Source organism: Muscardinus avellanarius, assembly GCF_963383645.1.
Source record: "Muscardinus avellanarius genome assembly, chromosome: 13".
Classification (NCBI taxonomy): domain Eukaryota; kingdom Metazoa; phylum Chordata; class Mammalia; order Rodentia; family Gliridae; genus Muscardinus; species Muscardinus avellanarius.
The window spans coordinates 95,606,601-95,626,271 of record NC_137799.1 but is presented as its reverse complement, the minus strand read 5'-3'; the positions used below and the strand labels follow the sequence as shown (position 1 = coordinate 95,626,271).

At 46.5% G+C, this 19,671-nt stretch overlaps 1 protein-coding gene across 1 annotated transcript in view; it reads right to left on the bottom strand.

Annotated features, from left to right (window-relative positions):
• Positions 1 to 6,591: 6,591 nt before the first annotated feature.
• The window catches only part of SLC35D2 (solute carrier family 35 member D2), a gene marked incomplete at both ends in the record, with an annotated part of 45,187 nt that continues 32,107 nt past the window's right edge, over positions 6,592 to 19,671 (bottom strand). Inside the window, 4 exons of the mRNA XM_080709019.1 lie at positions 6,592 to 6,694; positions 8,691 to 8,773; positions 10,621 to 10,699; positions 18,148 to 18,215. Of these exons, the coding sequence (XP_080565145.1) occupies positions 6,592 to 6,694; positions 8,691 to 8,773; positions 10,621 to 10,699; positions 18,148 to 18,215 (333 nt within the window). The remainder of the gene's footprint in view (positions 6,695 to 8,690; positions 8,774 to 10,620; positions 10,700 to 18,147; positions 18,216 to 19,671) is intronic.

The window sequence follows — 19,671 nt, the reverse complement described above, 5'->3', positions numbered from 1 at the left end:
TAAGAATATTAATATATAGACACACATATATGCATACAGATGAGTCGTTACATATAATCTACACACATTAGCACTCACATATATCTGTATGTATACACGCTTCTTGTGTGCGTAGTACTGGGGATTGGACCCAGGGGTGCTAAGCTACATTCCTAGTACTTTTAATTTTGTTTTTAATTTTGAGACAGGGTCTCCCTAAGTGGCCAAGGCTGACCTCAAACCTACAGGTCCCCCCTCAGCCTCCTGAGGACCGCGGTCCCAGGCGTGCGCCCCACACCGCCCAGCTCACATCACGGTTTTAGCACCTGTTTTCTACACCTGCTGGTTTACCCGCAATGGCTCTGCAGTCGCGCCGCAGCAGGATAAGGAGCTATTCTTCCCCTCGTGTTCTTTTTACACCTTCAGAGCACCTAAGCAGGACCACTCTTCTCACTGGCGCCCGGGCGTAGCGTTTGGGTTACTTCTGGTCTTTTGCTATTCTAAGTAGAGCTACGGTAAACAGCCGTGTGCCTTCACCCGGGAAGTGACTGGCTGGGGCGGAAGCTAAATATGTCCTTGAGCTAGGAGCTCTGGTTTTCTTTCATTTGAATTCCTTCAGGCAGTTTCTGAGGCTGTTTTCCCATTGTTTTCACAGTAAGGTATATTGTGACGTTTTAGAATCTTTCTAATGAGCGAGAGAGGGAGGGAGGGAGGGAGGGAGGGAGAGAGAGAGAGAGAGAGAGAGAGAGAGAGAGAGAGAGAGTTACTGAGGATTTGGTACTATCACTGAGCCAAATACCATACTTTTTTTCTTTTCTTTTTTTTTTTTTGTGGCACTGGGGGTGGAACCCAGGGTCTTTCTACCTCTGGGCTATACTCCCAGACCCATTTTCTATTTTATTTGGAAACAGGGTCTCACTAAGTTGCTGAGAGCTTCACTAAGTAGCTGAGGCTGGCTTTGAACCTGTGCGATCCTCCTGTCTCAGCTTCCCAAGCGCGGGGATTACAAGCATGCGCCACCATGCCCAGCTCCCCAGCCCTTTTTATTTTTTATTTTGAAAAAGGGTCTCGCTGAGTTGCCAAGACTGGTCTTGAACCTGCAATCCTCCTGTCTAAGCCTCCCACACGCTGGAATTAGAGGGGTTCACCGCCATGCCCAGCTCCAGTGTCTTTTACAGTTTTCACCAATTTGCCTTGTTTCACTGGAAAGCAGGTCCGAAGACTGCCTGGCATCGCCACCCCACCGCTTCACGGACTTCTAACCTCATACCGTAGGTAAATAGTTTGGGAATTTTAAGAATAAGGCTCTGGGCTGTGGCCCTTCCTTCTAGTAAGGAAGATGGTAGTGAAGCCTCGTTGCTCTCTCCAATCCCCCACCCCAGCTCTCTGCAGCACCGTCCAGATGATGACCCCAGTACGCACCACAGTGGAGGACGCTACACACACCCCTGGGCTCTTCTGTACCTACTCAAGAAACGTCTTAGTCTGTTTTGTGTTGCTATAACAAAATATCTGATGCCGGGTAATGTACAAAGAAAAAGGGTTTGTTAGGCTCCTCGCTCTGGTGGCTGGAAACCCAAACAGCACCGCGCCGGCATCTGGCAAGGTCCCTGGCGGTATCCACGCAGCCGCAGGTGCACGAGGGAGGGCTCACATGACAAGAGGAAGCAGGAGCCCGGGGAGTGGCCGGGCTCGCTCTGACCACGGACACGCATCCACCTCGGGAGACGCAGCCCACTCTGCAGGTCAGCACAGATCCCCTCTCGGGCCGGTCCTGCCCCGGTCAGTTCCCACCAGCCTTCCTCTTAAAGTCCCGCTACCTCCCACACCGTCCACTGCAGAGCAGCCTCCCAGGGCGTGAACCCGGGGGCGCTCACCCCAGCAAGGGGCAAGCCTCCACTGGAGCTATCGAGTAGCTTGGAAGCAGAATGCTCCTGGGTTTAATCCCCAGTACCAAAGCCAAAATAATAATAATAATAATAATAATAATAATTAATAGTAATAATAATAAAGCACATTTTTCTTAGTGCTGTGATGCACACTTATAATCCCTGCTACTTGGAAGGCTGAGTCAGGAGGGTCACAACTTTAAGGCTGAGAGCTTAGTGATACACTTTACCAGTATATATATAATCTGGGGGTGTAACTCAGCTATACCTTCAGCCCTTTTTATATTTTATTTTTTTCTGGTCCTGAGGCTTGAGCTCCAAGGTTATTCTACCTCTGAGCTACATCCCAAGCCCTAGTTTTTTGAGTTTTGTTTTGAAACAGAGTCTCACTAAATTGCCGAAGCTGGCTTTGAACCTGCGATTCCCTTGTCTCAGCCTCCCAAGCACTGGGATTACAGTCATGCACCAACACTCCTGGCCTTATTTTTTACTTTGAAACAGGGTCTCACTAAATTGCTGAAGGTCTTGATAAGTTGCTGAAGCTGGCCTCCAACCCTGAGATCCTCCTGTCTCAGCCTCCCAAGTACTGAGATTACAGGCATGTGTCACTATATCTGGCTTTTGTGATGTTTCTGAGAAAAAAGGAATCTGGATGCTGGGTCGTTGGCCTTCATTTTTTCTTCAGTATCCTCCAGACACATGGGCCCCTCTGTTCCACCTCTCTGCATCCAACAAACTTTAATTCCAAGCTGTATCCAAGACCCCTCTGCCCTGCTCATTGACACCACGTCTTCACTTTCAACCCAGCGACAGCGCTGTGCTGCTCCCAGGGCGCCCTCTGCTGGCCACACCTGGAGGAAAGCAGCAAATCTTAAAATCCTCTTCCTTTAAGAATCCCAAGAATAAAAAACGAGAGATAAAAAAATGTGTGTGTGCACGGTACTGGATATTGAACGCGGGGGCATTCTACTGCTGAGCGACACCCCCAGCCCTATTTTTTCTTCTTTTTCTGAAACAGGGTCTCACTGTGTTGCCGAGGGCCTCACTAAGTAGCTGAGGCTGGCTGCGAACCTGTGATCCTCCTGTCTCAGCCTCCCAAGTGCTGGGATGACAAGTGTGCACCACTATGCCCAGCTTAGAAGCCTTTTAAAAGTAAACAGAAACAAAGACCTCAACTTGACAGCAACAAAACAATATGATTTAAAAATGGAGAAAGAAGCCGGGCGTGGTGGGCGCACTTGTGATCCCAGCACTCGGGAGGCTGAGACGGGAGGATCCGAATTCCTGGACAGCCTCAGCTACTTAGTGAGGCCCTCTGCAACTCAGTGAGAGCCTGTTTCAAAATAAAGAATAAAAAATTGGGCTGGGGATGTAGCTCGGAGGTAGAATGCCCCTGGGTTCCACCCCTAGTATTGCAAATAAATAAATAAATAAATAAATAAATAAATAAATAAATAAATAAATAAATAAATGAAATGGACAAAAGAGCTAGGCGTGGTGGTGCACACTTGTAATTCCAGTACGTGGGAGGCCGAGGCAGGAGGGTCACAGGTTCAAAGCCAGCCTCAGCAGCTTAGTGAGACCCTGTTTCCAAATAAAATATTTTTTAAAAAAATAAGTCTGAGGTGTATCCCGGAGGTAGAAGGCCCCTGTGTTCCATCCCCAGTACTACAAAAAAAAAAAAAAAAAAATGGACAAAGGAGACTGGCGGATCTCACTTAGTAAAATACTCTCTAGCGCCATCCGTTTTCCTGCAAATGACATAACTATGTTTTTGTCAATGGCTGACTGGAAGTCCTTTGTGTGTATGTATGGACCACATTTTCATTATCCATTCATCTTTTGACTGGCACCTAGGTTGGCTCCACAATTCGGGTATGGTATTTTGTGCCGTGATAAGCTTGGGTGTGCGTGTATCACTCCAGGCGTCTGACTTTCTTTTGGATACCCAGGAGCGGTATGCCTGGGTCAGATGGCGGTTCCCTTCCTCATCTTTTGAGAAACCTCCACCTGATCTCCATGGTGGTTGTACTAACTTGCAGTCCCCCCAGGAGTGTAGAGAGGGCCCCGTTTCTCCACATTTTCACCAGCATTCATTATTGCTTGTTTTTTTTATTGTTGTTTTGTTTTTTGTTTTTGTGGGTTTGGGGACGGAACCCAGGGGCATTTGACCTCCGAGCTACACCCCCTGCCCTATTTTTATTTTTTATTTTGAAACAGGGCCTCACTGAGTTGCAGAGGGCCTCACTAAGCAGCTGAGGCTGTCCGCAGACCGCGATCCTCCGGTCTCAGCCTCCCGAATGCTGGGATGACAAGCGTGCCCACCGCGCCGGCAGTGGCTTGTACCCTTGATGACCCCCATTCTAACTGGAGTTAGATGGAATCTCAGTGTAGCTTGACTCGCATGTCCCTGGTTGCTAGCAATGCTGAACATTTTTTCATACTTACTAGCTATCTGTATTTCTTGTTTTGGTAAGTGTTTATTCAGTTCGATTGCCCATTTTCGATTATTTTTTAGTGTTAAGTTGTTAAGTTCTTTAGATATCCTAGATCTCAGTACTTTTATCAGAGAAGTAGCTGGCAAAGACTTTCTCCCCTTCTGAGTACTATGCTGAGTGAGATCCGCCAGGCGCAGAAAGTCGAGAGTTATGTTTTCTCTTCTATGTGGAAGCTTGAGGGAAATAAGAAATAAAAGGCTTCAGATGCCCTCCTGCGTGGACTCTGGGAACCCTCGAAACCCCGCCAGCGTGTCTCAGGCCGACTCTGACCGGGCTGCTGAGGAAGTTGAGCCCCTCGGGACCCAGCCAGCCATGATGGCTGCGGTTCACCTGCAGCCACTACCAACAGGCGCCGTGAGCCACAAATGCACAGCGGCCGGGTGCCGGGCTCAGCGGGTGCTGGCATCACGGAGAGTGCCATGGACGCGCACATCGACAGGGCAGGAGAGCTGGGTAAACACGGGTGCCAGAGACTGAATCTGGTTGCCAGCCACACTCTTAACGAAGATGATACGCCGCCTTGACTTTTTTTTTTAAATACTGAGGAGGAGGTAAAAAGAGTGAAAATATGGGGCCAGCCTAGCTCCTCAAGGCTCTCCAGATGTGGCCCTGACTAGCAGGGGCAGAACTGATTACTCACCCTCCCTACACAGTTTTTAACTGAGATTAAGTAAAAGTGCATTTGTTATTTAAAGTTTAAAAACTTCAGATAAGGCCAGGCGTGGTGGCGGATGCCTGTAATCCCAGCACTCAGGAGGCTGGGACCAGAGGATCGCGGTTCCCGGACAGCCTCAGCTACTTAGTGAGGCCCTCTGCAACTCAGTGAGACCCGGTTTCAAAATAATGAGTAAAATATAGGGCTGGGGTGTAGCTCAGAGGTAGAACGACCTGGGTTCCATCCCCAGTACTAAAAAAAAAAAAAAAAAAAAAAAAAAAAGAAGGAAATTCTGACAGATGCTGTGTTATTAAACCTTGGGGATATTTTATTAAGTGAGATAAACCAGTTACAAAAAGAAATCCTGTAAGATGCCGCTTACATCAGGTATCTTATTAAGCAGTCAGGTTCACAGAGACAGAGAGCAGGGTGCTGGCTGCGGGGAGCTGGAGGGAAGGGAAACCTGGGTTGTAACGGGCATAGGGGGTTTCTTTGGTACTGGGGGTGGAACCCAGGGGCATTCTTCCTCTGAGCAATACCCTCGGCCCTATATTTTTATTCTTCATTTTGTAACAGGGTCTCACTGAGTTGCAAAGGGCCTAAGTAGCTGAGGCTGGCTTCAAACCTGTGCAATCCTCCTATCTCGGCCTCCCAAATGTTGAGATTACAAGTGTGTGCCACCACACCCAGCTTGGGTACAGGGTTTTAGTTTTACAAGACAAAAAAGTTCTGGAGATTAATTGCATGACAATGGAAATATACTTAATAGTACTGAACTGTGCACTTAAAAAGGGTTAGGATGAGCCAGGTGTGGTGGTGAATGCCTGTAATCCCAGTACTTGGGAGGCTGAGACAGAAGGATCGCAAGTTCAAGGCCAACCTCGGCAATATAGGGAGACTGTCATCAACCTAGTGAGACCCTGCTTCAAAAAAAAAAAAAAAAATTAAATAGGACTGGGGATGTAGCTCAGAGGTAGAATGCCCCTAGGTTCAAACTCTACTTTTTCTCCTGTTACTCTATTTCCAGCTTGTGTGGGCAGACCTTAACTGTGGCGGGTTGGGGTAGAGACTCCCCTGGCTCCTACACCTGCATTGCACCTGGCTGGGGGAGGGAAAGGGAATTCCTTCAGTAATATCCGTCTGTCTACAGTAATATCACAGTATGAGGCATATATAAAGTGGCTTTTTATTTTATTTTGGTGATTAGGAAAAGATATCAGCAGAGCTTAAATCCACACTAACAAATAACTTCCTTGGTATTAATTGGCTAACTTTATATTAAAATAGATTTGCTTAAACTGGGAGGGAAAATGTCCTGACCGACCTCTGAAATTAAGGCCAGCCCACCTCTTCCCCGGGCAGGTGACACCTGCGGGCCAGGCAGGCAGCCCCGCCCGGCCTGTGGCCCAGAGGCCTGGGCTGCTCGGTCCTGCTCGGTCTCTGGGCAGGTGAGGTAGTGTTCTGCATTTTTCAGACATTTCAACTGCAGCTCTGGCCAGGGCTGGGTGGCCCAGGCAGGAAACCTCGGCCTCAAAGTCCCGCTAGGATGGCCTGGTCCACGCTTGCAGATCTAACTCTTCAAGTCCGGGGGGACAGCTTCTTCATCCACAGGCTGCTTAGGGGTTGCCTGGCTTCTAAGTGTTAAGAAGGAGTATCTCAGGCCGCCTGCCATGCTGACGGGAGAGAACAGAAAAGTGAAAATAAGTAACTGGAATCCACACTGCCGCTCCTCTATAAACAGAGACAGCTTAATTTGGAATAAATATCCAGCTCTCTGGAAGCGTTCCTCAAGTTTGTGGATTACTTGATGAGAATTTCTCCTCTTATTTACAAACCTTTGGAGGAAGAAAAAAGAGTAATCAAATCTAATAGAGAACCTCATAATAAAGGTAAGTTTTGTTTTTGTTTTTGTTTTTGTTTTCAGTACTGGGGATAGAACCCAGGGACATTCTACCTCCAAGCTACATCCCCAGCCCTACTTTTTATTCTTTTTTTTTTTTTTTTTCTTGTGGTACTGGGGGTGGAGCTCTTCTACCTCCGGGCTAGATTACCAGATCTGTTTTATACTTTTTTGGAAACAAGGTCTCACTGAGTTGCTGAGAGCCTCACTTAGTAGCTGAGGCTGGCTTCGAACTTGTGCAATCCTTCTTTCTCGGCCTCCCAAGCGCTGGAATTACAAGTGTGCGCCACCACGCCCGGCTTATTCTTTATTTTGAGACAGGGTCTCACTGAGCTGCAAAGGGCCTAGCTAAGTAAATGAGGCTGTCCTCAAATTGCGATCCTCCTGTCTCAGCCTCCCAAATGTTGGGATTACAAGCGTGCACCACCACGCCCAGCTTGGATGGTAAATTCTTGATGTGTTTGTTGCTTTGTTTTTGTGGTATTGGGGAATTAACTCAAGGGCATTCTATTTCCAAACTACACACCCAGTGGGTTTTTTTTTCTTTCTTTTTTTTTTTTTTTTTTAATTAGGGTCTTGCTAAATTGCCGAGGCTGGCCGCGAACCTGCGATCCTCCTGTCTCAGCTTCCCGTGTACTGAGATTACAGGTGTGTGCCATCACACCCAGCTCAAAATGCCTTTCCAAAGTATCCTACCTGATCCCTCAGGGTACCCTGAATGTGTGGCCCTTTGAAGTATGACACTCTGAAAGGGCCCGTGTAAGCTGGGCGTGGTGGTGCACATGCCTGTGCTTCGGAGGCCGAGACAGGGAGGAGCACAAGTTCGAGGCCAGTCTCAGCAACTTAGTGAGACCCTGATTCAAAATTAAAAAATAAATAGGGCTGGGGGTGTAGCTCAGAGGTAGAACACCCCTGGGTTCAATTCCTGGTACAACGAAGGAAGGGAGGGAGGGGGAGGGCGGGCACATGTTAGTGAGGCCCACTTGGCAGGAAGAAGACATAAATAAGAAGACCTCTGTGAGGAAGATGCATGAAGAGAAATGAATCCCAGCCCTGTGAACTGCCCATGAGTACACGAGTGAGGAATTCTGCCATAAAAATAGAGGGACTGACCGGGCGTGGTGGCACACGCTTGTCATCCCCGCGCTTGGGAGGCGGAGACAGGAGGATGCACAAGTTCGAAGCCAGCCGCGCTGGCTTAAGAGACCCTGTTTCCAAATAAAAATATAAAATAGGTCTGGGAGTATAGCCCGGAGGTAGAAGGGCTTCCAGGAACCCCAGTACCAACAAAAATAAATAAATAAATAAAATGGAAGGACTGGGGCTGGGGGAGTAGCTCCGTGGTGGAACGCTTGCTAGCCTGCGTGAGGCCCTGGTTTCCATCCCCATACCACACAAATAAAATTTTAAAACCAGAGGGGAGTCGGGCGTGATGACTCAGGTCCGTAATCCTAGTACCCAAGAGACTGAGACAGGAGGATCGCAGGTTCGCAGCCAGCCTCGGCTACTTAGCAAGTCAAGGTCCCAAGTAGGGCCGGGGGTGTAGCTCAGACGTAGAATGCTCCCGGGTTCAATCTCCAGTACCACAAAGGGAAAAAAGGACCTGAGTGGATGAGTGTGATGTATTACGTAAAATTATTTTATAAGCTCTGTCAAAATGTCTCCTGGCTGAAAATGTAACATTTCTCTTTGCACTTTTGATTATGACATATTAATCACATTAAAATTATTATTTTACTAAAATGAATTCATTTTAAAATGTCACTCACCAAATATTTAGTCCCACAAAGTTTAACAGGGAAAAGATGTAGTCTCCACCAACTAACATTCCAATGTAGGCGACTGATACATTCTATAAAGACAGAGAGAGAGGATTTGTCCTTAGAAGTCAAGTATTAACCAGGTGTAGTGGCACAGGCTTGCAATCTCAGTACCTGGGAGGCAAGACAGGAGGATCACAGGTTCTTGGTCAGCCTCGGCTACTTAGTGAGGCCCTCTTAGTGAGACATTGTTTTGAAATAAAAAAGAATAAAATAGGGCTGGGGATATGGCTCAGAGGTAGAATGTCCCTGGTTTCCATTCCCAATATCACACACACACACACACACACACACACACACACACACACACAGTCAAAGATCTTAGGGAAAACACACAGACATGGTAAAATTTGAAACTAGACATTTTACTTTTCATAGAGACTTGTAAGAGAACAGATGTTCACGGATATTGAATATATGAGTTAAAAATAAATAAATACCATCAACAGATAAATGGATTACACAACTGTGGGATATGTACACAATGGAATTTTACTCAGCCATTAAAAAAAACTCAATTACACCATTTTCAGGGAAATGGATGGAACTGGAGGACATTATGCTAAGTGAGATTAGTCAGTCACAAAAAATAAGAAATCAGATGCTTTCCCTAATATGTGAGAGCTAGGGAGAAATGGGTCATAGGAGGAACTCTTGAAAGAGGAAATCCTATAGAGGAGCAAACAAGACAACCTAAAGGAGGAGAAAGGAGTGGGGAAGAGGAAAATCTCTAAAACACACAATGTACTTAAACATATCAAAGTCAACCACTAAGCCGAGCAAGGGAAGGAGGGACGGGGAGGGAATGGGGTGGGAATTGGGTAGGGGCTAAATCAGTGATGTGTACATGTATGTACACACAAGTTCTTTACCCCAATATGATGTATGAATGTAATGCACCAATAAAAATTTTTTAATTAGAAAAATAAATACATAAATGAGTTACATGTGACTTTATAAAGAAATTAAATGATGATATAAGGACGGGACACTAGTTGGGTGCGGGGTGCCTGCCAGTAATCCCAGTACACAGGACGCGGAGACACAAGGATTTTAAGTTCGAAGCAGTGCACAGTAACATAGGAAGACCCTGTTCCAATATAAAAAATGTTAAGTGCAGGGCTGTAGCTCAAAGGTGCCATGCTCCTGGGGTTCGATCCCCAGCAGCAAAAAAGTCAAACACCAAAAGAAGCAGAAAACCGCCTTCTTCACAAGCCCCTGTTCCAATCAAAAGACTAAAGCGTTTTTGAGTTGTAATCAGTTTGCCATCACTGGTGGTGCTTCTGAGTCATAAGGGCCCGAAGTCTAACAGAGTAGGGACATATTATAAACTGCAAGCAGTTCTCTATCCAGTGGATGGTGAAGAGGCAGCAGACAGGTCTGCTGGGCGGGCAGGCTTCCTCCCGCGCGGTCACGTGAGTGGTAAACAAGCGACATGGGGGGAGTCAGGAACCCCTCCACCCGTGTGTTCGGTGTGTGTTTTTGTTTTGTTTTGGGTTTGTGTTTTTGTTTTGCTTTTTGTTGTTTTGTTGTTTGGGGGTTTTTTGTTTGTTTGTTTGTTTGGTTGGTTTTTTTGGTGGTACTGGGGTTCCTGGATACCCTTCTACCTCCGGGCTACACTCCCAGACCTATTTTATATTTTTATTTGGAAACAGGGTCTCTTAAGCCAGCGCGGCTGGCTTCGAACCTGCGCGATCCTCCTGTCTCCGCCTCCCAAGCTTCATGCACTGGGGAATTAGAAATAAGAAGCGTTCACCCACGCCCAGCTAAAACCAGCCTCCTCCTACATCTCTTCCCACCACAGCGGCTGGATGGAACGCTTCTGTGGTGGGTCTGGTTCAATCCCTATCCAGCTCCGCCATGGGCTCCTCCCGCTTACCTTGATGGCTCCGACCACCGCGGTAGTCAGGGCCGAGTTGTAGTAGCTGCACAGGACGGTGGAGTACATCAGCAGAAACCTGAGGGAGGGGAGCAGGGCTGAGGCCAGGCACAGGTTCTCGAAACAGGCCAGGGAACAGGGAACCGCCCCAGAAGCTTCTACCCACAGCTTGTTACTGGACTGTTACAGGAAGATGGCGCCCTGGGCGTCAGGCCTTCAATTTCCCTTCTCATTTTCTGTGCATCTCCCATTAACATTTTGGGGTGGTGGGGGTACTGGGGGTGGAATCCAGGGACTTCTACCTCCAGGCTATACTCCCAGACCTACTGGATTCCACCTGTCAGTGATTCACCTGTAGCCTGCTGCCAAGGTCAATGCAGACATGTAACATGAACGGTAACACTGACACCACTTGCCAATAAAATGACTGCAGCATTATAACCAAGCATCAGGTAAGAAAACATATATACACAGGAAAAAGAATGTAGAATCCAGTCAGAAGTAAGTTCTTTCTTAGCAAATACTGGGTGCAAAATCCCACCCATCCAAATCAGAACAAGTGTCCAAAGGGATTACAATCTTGGGTTTGTCGAGCTAAATCCTAGGTACCAAACATGAGCCTGGATCCTCCATTAATACCAAACATGAGCCTGGATGGTCCATTAGTAGACCAAAGCGAATTTGATTCTAGGAAAGAGCTTGGTGCACCTGGGCCCAGTGCACACTCCTGCTAGAGTCTAACAGTCCCAAGAACAAGCTCAGGTCTCTGACTTCCCTAGAGAACCGGGATCACAAGCCCTCAGCAGGTGAACTCTTGGCCTGAGTGAGTTCACTACTATGGATGGTAGAAGGAAAGAAATGAGAAATAGAGGGGGAGAGGGGGAGGGAGGGAGGGAAAGAGAGAACAGAAAGCTTTATGTTGAGTTAAGCAATTAATTACAAACTTAAGTTCTGTCAAAATTTGGCAAGCTTAAGTTTCATTTTAATTTGCAATATGTAACTGATAATAGACTGCAACTTTAGTTTGAAAGGACCAAGAGTGTGAGGGGGCTATACACAGTCATTTAAATATTTTCTTTTGCAGCACTGGGGATGGAACCCAGCGGCATTCGACCTCTGCGCTACACCCCAGCCCTAATTTTTATTATTCTAGTTTTGAAACAGGTTCTCACTGAGTTGCAAAGGGCCTCGCTAAGTAGCTGAGGCTGTCCACGAACCGCGATCCTCCTGTCTCAGCCTCCCGAATGCTGGGATGACAAGCGTGCGCCACCACACCCGGCTAAATATTTTCTTAAAAAGCTGATTGACGGACCCAATCCCAGTACTTGGGAGGCTGAGACATGAGGATCATAGGTTTGTGGCCAGCCCCAGCAACTTAGCAAGGCCCTCCACAAATCAGACCCTGTTTCAAAATTAATCAAAAATAGGACTGGGGATGTAGCTCAGAGGTAGAATACCCCTGGGTTCAGGCCCCAGCATCACACACACAAAATAGCTAATTGACAGGCTGAGGGTGTAGCTCCGTGGTAGAACACTTGCCTACCCTTCTCGGGGTCCTGGGTTCAAGCCTCAGCACGACAAAAACAGAAAGCTGATTGACCACATTTCTGAGCTTGGTTTGCTTAGATTTCAGAAAGCTGCTTAACGTGTGTAAATTAGCTTTGCTAGTGAGCCTCAGAGTTTGGAATAGACAAAGAAAAACCAGCAGGTTACTAGAAACTTTTGTAAATTCAGTTTAAAACATTTAATATTGCCAGGTGTGATGGTGTATGCCTGTAACCCCAGCACTTGGGAGACTGAGACAGGAGGATCGCAGGTTTGTGGTCAGCCTCAGCTACTCAGTGTGGCTCTCCACAAGCCAGGGAGATCCTGTTTCAAACAAAAGTTAAAGAGGGCTGAGGGTAGCCAGGCACACACTTGTTATCCCAGCATTTGGGAGGCTGAGACGGGAGGATTGAGGTTCAAGGACAGCCTCAGCTACTTAGTGAGGCCCTGTTTCAAAATAAAGAATAAAAAATAGGGCTGGGGGTATAGCTCAGAGGTAGAACGTCCCCGGGTTCCATCCCGAGTACTGCAAAAATAATAATAATAAATAAATAAAGGGCTGTGGGTGTAGCTCAGAGGTAGAATGCCCCTGGGTTCAGTCTCCAGTACAATCATCCCACTCCAGGGTTCCAATCACACAACACTGGAGACCATGCACATCTTAATGAAACCACCCTGGCTTGCGTTCAGAATCTGCAGCGACAGACCTAAGGTCCCAGGATACATCTATCGGGAATGTGCGCTGAGCAGGAGGAGACGTTCTCCGCAGGGACCAACAGCAAATACCTTAGTGACAAGGAGGATGCACTTCTCAACATGTCCACTAGATGTCCCCAGAGAGCAAGTAAAACTACCAGGACCAAAGTAATACAGTTAAAAAAAAAATTTTTTTTTTTTTCCGGTACTCGGGATGGAACCCAGGGGCATTCTACCTCCGAGATACACCCCCAGCTCTATTTTTTTATTCTTTATTTTGAAACAGGGTCTCACTGAGTTGCAGAGGGCATCACTAAGTAGCTGAGGCTGTCTGCGAACCCCGATCCTCCTGTCTCAGCCTCCCTAATACTGGGATTTCAAAAGTGCACCACCATGCCAGGCTTCAGTAAAATTATTTTTAAAGAAACAATCTATCCAGGCTTGGTGGGCAGACGGCTGCAATCTCAGTACTTGGGAAGCTGAGACAGGAGGATCACAGGTTCAAGGATAGGCTCCGAACTTCACTCTCAGCTGATTAGTGAAACTGTTTCAAAAGAAAAATTAAAAAGGGCTGGGGAATTACCTCAAGATAGAACCACCCTGGGTTCAATCTCCAGTAACAGAGAGAGAGAGAGAGAGAGAGAGATTGAGAAAATAAGAAAAGAAAGAAAAAAGAGACAGAAAGAACCTATTTTTTTTTCATTTAATACATTCTAATTAAATAGTGACAGCAGTAAACACTTTAAAAAAGCAGGCAGGTATCGCTCTATATTTGGAAGGAAACTAAGTCAAATTATTCTACACACTGGAAGGGAAAAGAACCTATTTCTACATGCAAATAAGCACTTGTGCCATGTATTCGGTAAGCTCAAGACTTTAAGCTGAAAACACTTTCGCTGTCCCCCACGAGGAAGACCACGCCACTTGTGTTTTTGGGTTTTGTTTTATTAAGGTGCCAGGGATTGAACCCGGGGGAATTCTACCTCTGAACTAATCCCCAAAACTACCTATTTTTTATTTATTTATTTATTTATTTTTGGTGGTACTGGGGGTGGAACCCAGAGGCTTTCTACCTCCAGGCTACACTCCCAGACCTTTTTTATATTTTATTTGGAAACAGGGTCTCACTAAGTTGCTGAGAGCCTCACTAAGTAGCTGAGGCTGGCTTCGAACCTGTGCGATCCTCCTGTCTCAGCCTCCCAAGCGCGGGGATTACAAGCGTGCGCCACCACGCCCGGCTTTTATTCTTTATTTTGAAACGGTCTCACTAAGTTACAGAGGGCCTCGCTAAGTAGCTGAGGCTGGCTGCAAACCTGCGATCCTCTTGTCTCAACCTCCCAAGTACTGAGACTGCAAGTGTGTGCCCCACGCCCGGCCACACCACTTGGAACAACCAAATGCCCAACCTTACATTCCAGCCCTTTTGATTTTAACACCTGTGGATTTAAAAAATGCAAAGACATTTTAAAGTATTGCTAACATATAACTCTTTTGCCTTGTAGATCTTATATTTCAATTCCTTCTTAGCAAAATGTATTGTTTGTTTATTTATTTATTTATTTATTTAGGTGGTACTGGGGTTCCTGGAAGCCCTTCTACCTCCAGGCTACACTCCCAGACCTATTTTTACATTTTTTAAATTTGGAAACAGGGTCTCCTAAGCCAGCGCGCACGGCTGGCTTCGAACCTGCGCGATCCTCCTGTCTCTGCCTCCCAAGCGCGGGGATTACAAGCGTGCGCCACCACGCCCGGCCTTGTTTATTTTTTAATGGTGCATTGTTGTCAGACATCTTTTTTTTTTTTTTTTTTTTTTTTGGTGGTACTGGGGTTCCTGGAAGCCCTTCTACCTCCAGGCTACACTCCCAGACCTATTTTTTACATTTTTTTATTTGGAAACAGGGTCTCCTAAGCCAGCGCGCGCGGCTGGCTTCGAACCTGCGCGATCCTCCTGTCTCTGCCTCCCAAGCGCGGGGATTACAAGCGTGCGCCACCACGCCCGGCATTGTCAGACATCTTAATGGGGCCTGTTAGTAACTTTCTGACTTTCTGTATTTTTAAATTATTATGTCTTTGCATACACTTGAATATATACTTTTGTGTGTGTTTTGTGTGCAAGCGTGTATACAGTACCGGGGATTGAACCTAGGTGTGTTTTGCTTCCAGTCTATGCCTCTAGCCCTGTTTAACTTTTTAATTTTCAAACAGGGTCTCAGTTACCACAAACTGGCCTCAAACCTGCAATATTCCTGTCTTAGCCTCTCAAGTACTAGAATTACAGGCATGCACCACCATGCCCAGAAAAAAATTAAAAGTTTTGATCTACATTGATTCAGACAACAGTTGGAGGTTCTGGCCTGCAGGGCCCTAGAAACGGGGTGCCTTGGTGAACCCCTAGACCAGAACCCTGCCCAAAGGCTTCTTCCTGTTTTTAAATATGGCATTAAAAATATCTTATATGTCAGGTGTAGTGGCGCCCGCTTGTCATCCCAGCACTTGGGAGGCTGAGACCGGAGGATCGCGGTTCGCAGACAGCCTCAGCTACTTAGTGAGGCCCTCTGCAACTTAGTGAGACCCTGTTTCAAAATAAAATTTAAAAAAATCGGATTGGGGTGTAGAATGCACCTGGACTCATCCCCAGTACTGCAAAAATATATATATTATATATAAATATATAATATATTATACAAATAATATATATTATATATTTATTATTTAATATATGTTATATATTATTTTATATACTATAAAATATATTTTATATGTTATATATTATATAAAGATATGTTATGTATTATATAATATAAATATATAATATATTATATATATATATATATATATATATAATCTTATTTGCCCAAGGTGTATGGCACGATCCTGGCAATGATGAACAGCTCCAGTGACCCTAGAGTCCCAGCAAGTGCAGAACTTGAACACAGCGTCCAGGTGACCAGAGGCCACTGCGCAGCCATCTCCGACCCCAATGCAGCACCTGTGCGCCCCAGGCCCGGCTCTAAAGCAAGCCACAGGAACCAGAGCCCCTCCCCAAGGAGCCAGACACTCGAACCTCACACCTTTCTGTCTTGGAGCCGGCTGCACAGGGAGTCTCTGGGCTGCCTTAGATAGTGGATGACAGGCCCCCATGTCCGCGGGGGTCCTGCCCCTCATCCCAGGAAGGAAGGCGCAGAGAGGCCAGGGCGGCTCAGACTTTGTACTCAGTCAGCTTGAGAGCCTGCCCTGCCTGTCCAGTCACATTTCGACATGGTTGTCCATGCTTCAAGCATGTCTGCGCAAGGAAGTCTGTGTAAGAATAAGAATTAAAAGGGGGACAGGATCTTGAAAGCTTTGGACTGTCAGAATTCTAAGTCGAGGTTGACAGGACGGTGAACAAGAACTAAGTCTCCCTCTTGCCAGCAGGGGGCGCACTCCAACCACACAGGCTGGAAGCTCCTGGGCTGGGACCTTCCAGACCCCAACTTGGGTGTCTCTTCTGTTTATTTCTGGCCTTTAAAATACACTGTAGACTGCCGGGCATGGAGGCACACTTGTAATCCCAGAACTTGGGAAGTTGAGACAGAAGGATCACAGGTTCGCAGCATTGGCCAGCCAGGGCCTCTGCAATTTAGTGAGACCCTGTTTCAAAAATAAAACAAACCGAGCTTGGTGGTGCACGCTTGTAATGCCAGCTTTTGGGAGACTGAGACAGGAGGATCGCGGTTCCAGGACAGCCTCAGCTACTACTTAGTGAGGTTCTTTGCAACTCAGTGAGACCCTGTTTCAAAAATAAAAAATTAGGGCTAGGGGTATAGCTTGGAGGTAGAAAGCCCCTGAGTTCCATCCCCAGTACTGCAAAATAAATAAAGAATAAAAAAATAGGGATGGGGGTTTAGCTCAGAGATAGAATGCCCCTGGGTTCCATCCCCAGTACCACAATAAATAAATAAATTAATTAATTAATTAAAGATACCCTTTAGAGCTAGGTATGGTGGCTCACACCTTAATTCCAGTATTTGGTAGAATGAGACCGGAGAATTGCAGGTTCAAGGCCAGCCTCAGCAACTTAGCAAGACCTTATTTCAAAATAAAAAAATAAAATAGGGTTGGGGTTGTAGCTCAGAGGTAAATGCCCCTAGTTGTTTAATCCTCTGTACCCTCTACACACACACACACACACACACACACACACACACACACACACAATATGGCTTAGGTTTCTTCTAGCTAACAATTGGGAAAACTACAATAGGTCATCAGCCTTTTGCTTCTGCCCTTGGGGAGCCTCTCTAAGGAAAACCAGCACCCGGAAACTGAGGCGCGTTGGTCTTAGAGGCTCTGGAGAGCACCCCCAGCCTCCCCTCCCCACTGCGAGGTGGCAGCTCTGTGGGGTGGGGCCTCAGCAGGGGACACGTGGAACTGCAGGGCCCCAGGAAGGACAGGACAGGAACCAGACCCTCCCCCGGGCCCTGCTGTTAGCCAAGCATGGTAGCACACGCTTGTGATCCCAGCATTTGAGAGGCTGAGACAGGATTGTGGTTCGTGGACGGCCTCAGCTACTTAGTGAGGTCCTCCACAACTTGGTGAGACCCTGTTTCAAAATAAAAAATAAAAAAAGGGCTGGGGGTGCCTCTGTGTTCCATCCCCAGTACCACAAAAAAAAAAAAAAAAAAAAAAAAAATAGTTGTTGGAGCATGCAGCCCTGGAGTGTCCTCAGAAATGTCGCTGGATGTGGCGGGCACGGAGCTAAGAATGAGGCTGCTGGTAGAACCACGGTTACAGCGACAAAGACCAGACGCGGTACTGAACTCCGGGTGTCAGCCGACGGCCTTTCAAGAGGGACTTCCAGAATCAAGAGCAGCACGTAGAGTAGAGTAGAATGGGATGTCAGCGTGATCTCAAGACACACGGAGTTCGGTGCCTGACCCGGTCTGTGAGCTGTGCCCCTCGGGTGTGGACCCCACTGCCCGCCTCTGCAGGGGAGCAGAGCCCTCCGGGACACACCAGCACCCACGAGCACTCACGGCCCTCCTACGAGAGCCACGCACATCCCGCGCACTGCAAGTCATCTCTGCGTTACTGCAAACATGATACAAATCGTTCCTGGAATTGGTTATGGAATGTCAGGAATAAAAGCCTATGCAAGACCCGTGCAGACACAATTTTTAAAAATATCTTCTATCCACTTTACGTTGCCTCTGCAAACGCAGACTTTGTTTTGATCCCACAGAACACAGAGGGGCTGTGTGGAGCCCCGTCAAATCGGCCAAGCCTTCTACTTATCTGCTTTCTTACCCCAGAAAGCAGGAGAGAAGAAACTGCATGATGAACAGTACATTCTTCCACTGGTTGAATTCAGTCGCCTGTAATTAAAAAGAAAAGAAATTAACGATTATATCACTGGTACTGCAATTTAAACCTGTTGTTTTAGCTGGGCATGGCGGTACACGCTTGTAATCCCAGCACCTGGGAGGCTGAGACAGGAGGATCGCAGGTTTGCGGCCAGCCTCAGCTACTTAGTGAGGCCCTCTGCAACTTACTGAGACCTTGTTTCAAAATAAAGAATAAAAAAATAGAGCTGGGGGTGTAGCTCAGAGGTAGAATGCCCCTGGGTTCCATCCTCAGTGCTGCAAAAAAAAGAAAAAAAAATCTGTTCCTTTGACCAAACTGTGTGCTTTGGTATAGGAGTCATCTTCCCAAACAGAAAATCCAGTTTTAAAATCCTGGGTGACCAAGTACTTTGTGCATGCAAGTCTGTATTACTGTGAATCTCACTATAATGTATAATAAAAGTATAAAATTAAGTTAAATTCTACGTCACAAGAGCTATGTGATACTAGACAAATTCCTCTCTGCCCTGGAACTCAGGTTCATTTTTTGTGGAAGTGGGGGGAGTACTGGGGATTGAACCCAGGGGCAGTCTACCTCCAAGCTATACCACAACCCTATTTGTTTATTTTTATTTGGAAAAAGGGTCCCACTCACTAGGTTGATGAGAATCTCAGTACTTGCTCAGCCTGTCCTCTAACCCGTGACGCTCCTGTCTCAGTCTCCCAAGTACTGAGATTATAGGCATGCATCACCATGCCTAGCTCAGGTTCATATTTTAAAATAGAAATTATGCCAGCCGTGGTGGCGCATGCTTGTAATCCCCGCGCTTGGGAGGCAGAGACAGGAGGATCACGCAGGTTAGAAGCCAGCCGTGCTGGCTTAAGAGACCCTGTTTCCAAATAAAAATGTAAAAATAGGTCTGGGAGTGTAGCCCGGAGGTAGAAGGGCTTCCAGGAACCCCAGTACCACCAATAAATAAATAAATAAATAAATAAATAAATAAATAAATATTATAAGAAAAATAACCACCTTCCTCAAAAGGTCAATGTGAGGACTGAACGAGATTGGACTTCCCTGGTACAAAGTACAAGATGACAGCTGTCAAAGATATCACTTACCTACAAACCTTCACTAATGTGTGGTCCCGAGGCCAGGGTGGTTCAACTTTTACAAATAATCTTAAAAGAACATTTATTACCAAGGTAATAGTGTTGGCAAGAAAAGCTTAAGTTCATAAGCTGTTTTTAAGACCTTGGCTCAGGAATCGGTAAAAGCTTATTGACTACTGAGTAAGCATGCAAGTAACTGGAAGTGAAGTCCGTGAGAGAGAAAAGGTCAGGACTCAGTTTCTACTTCCCAAGTACCTAACCCCATTCTGAGAAAACAAAACAAAGCCTCTGGAAATGACAGGTAATAGTAAGTATTTTGTTCATGATTTATCCCTTGCCTGCATCCAAGTTGATTTTATGTGTGTGTATGTGTTTTACT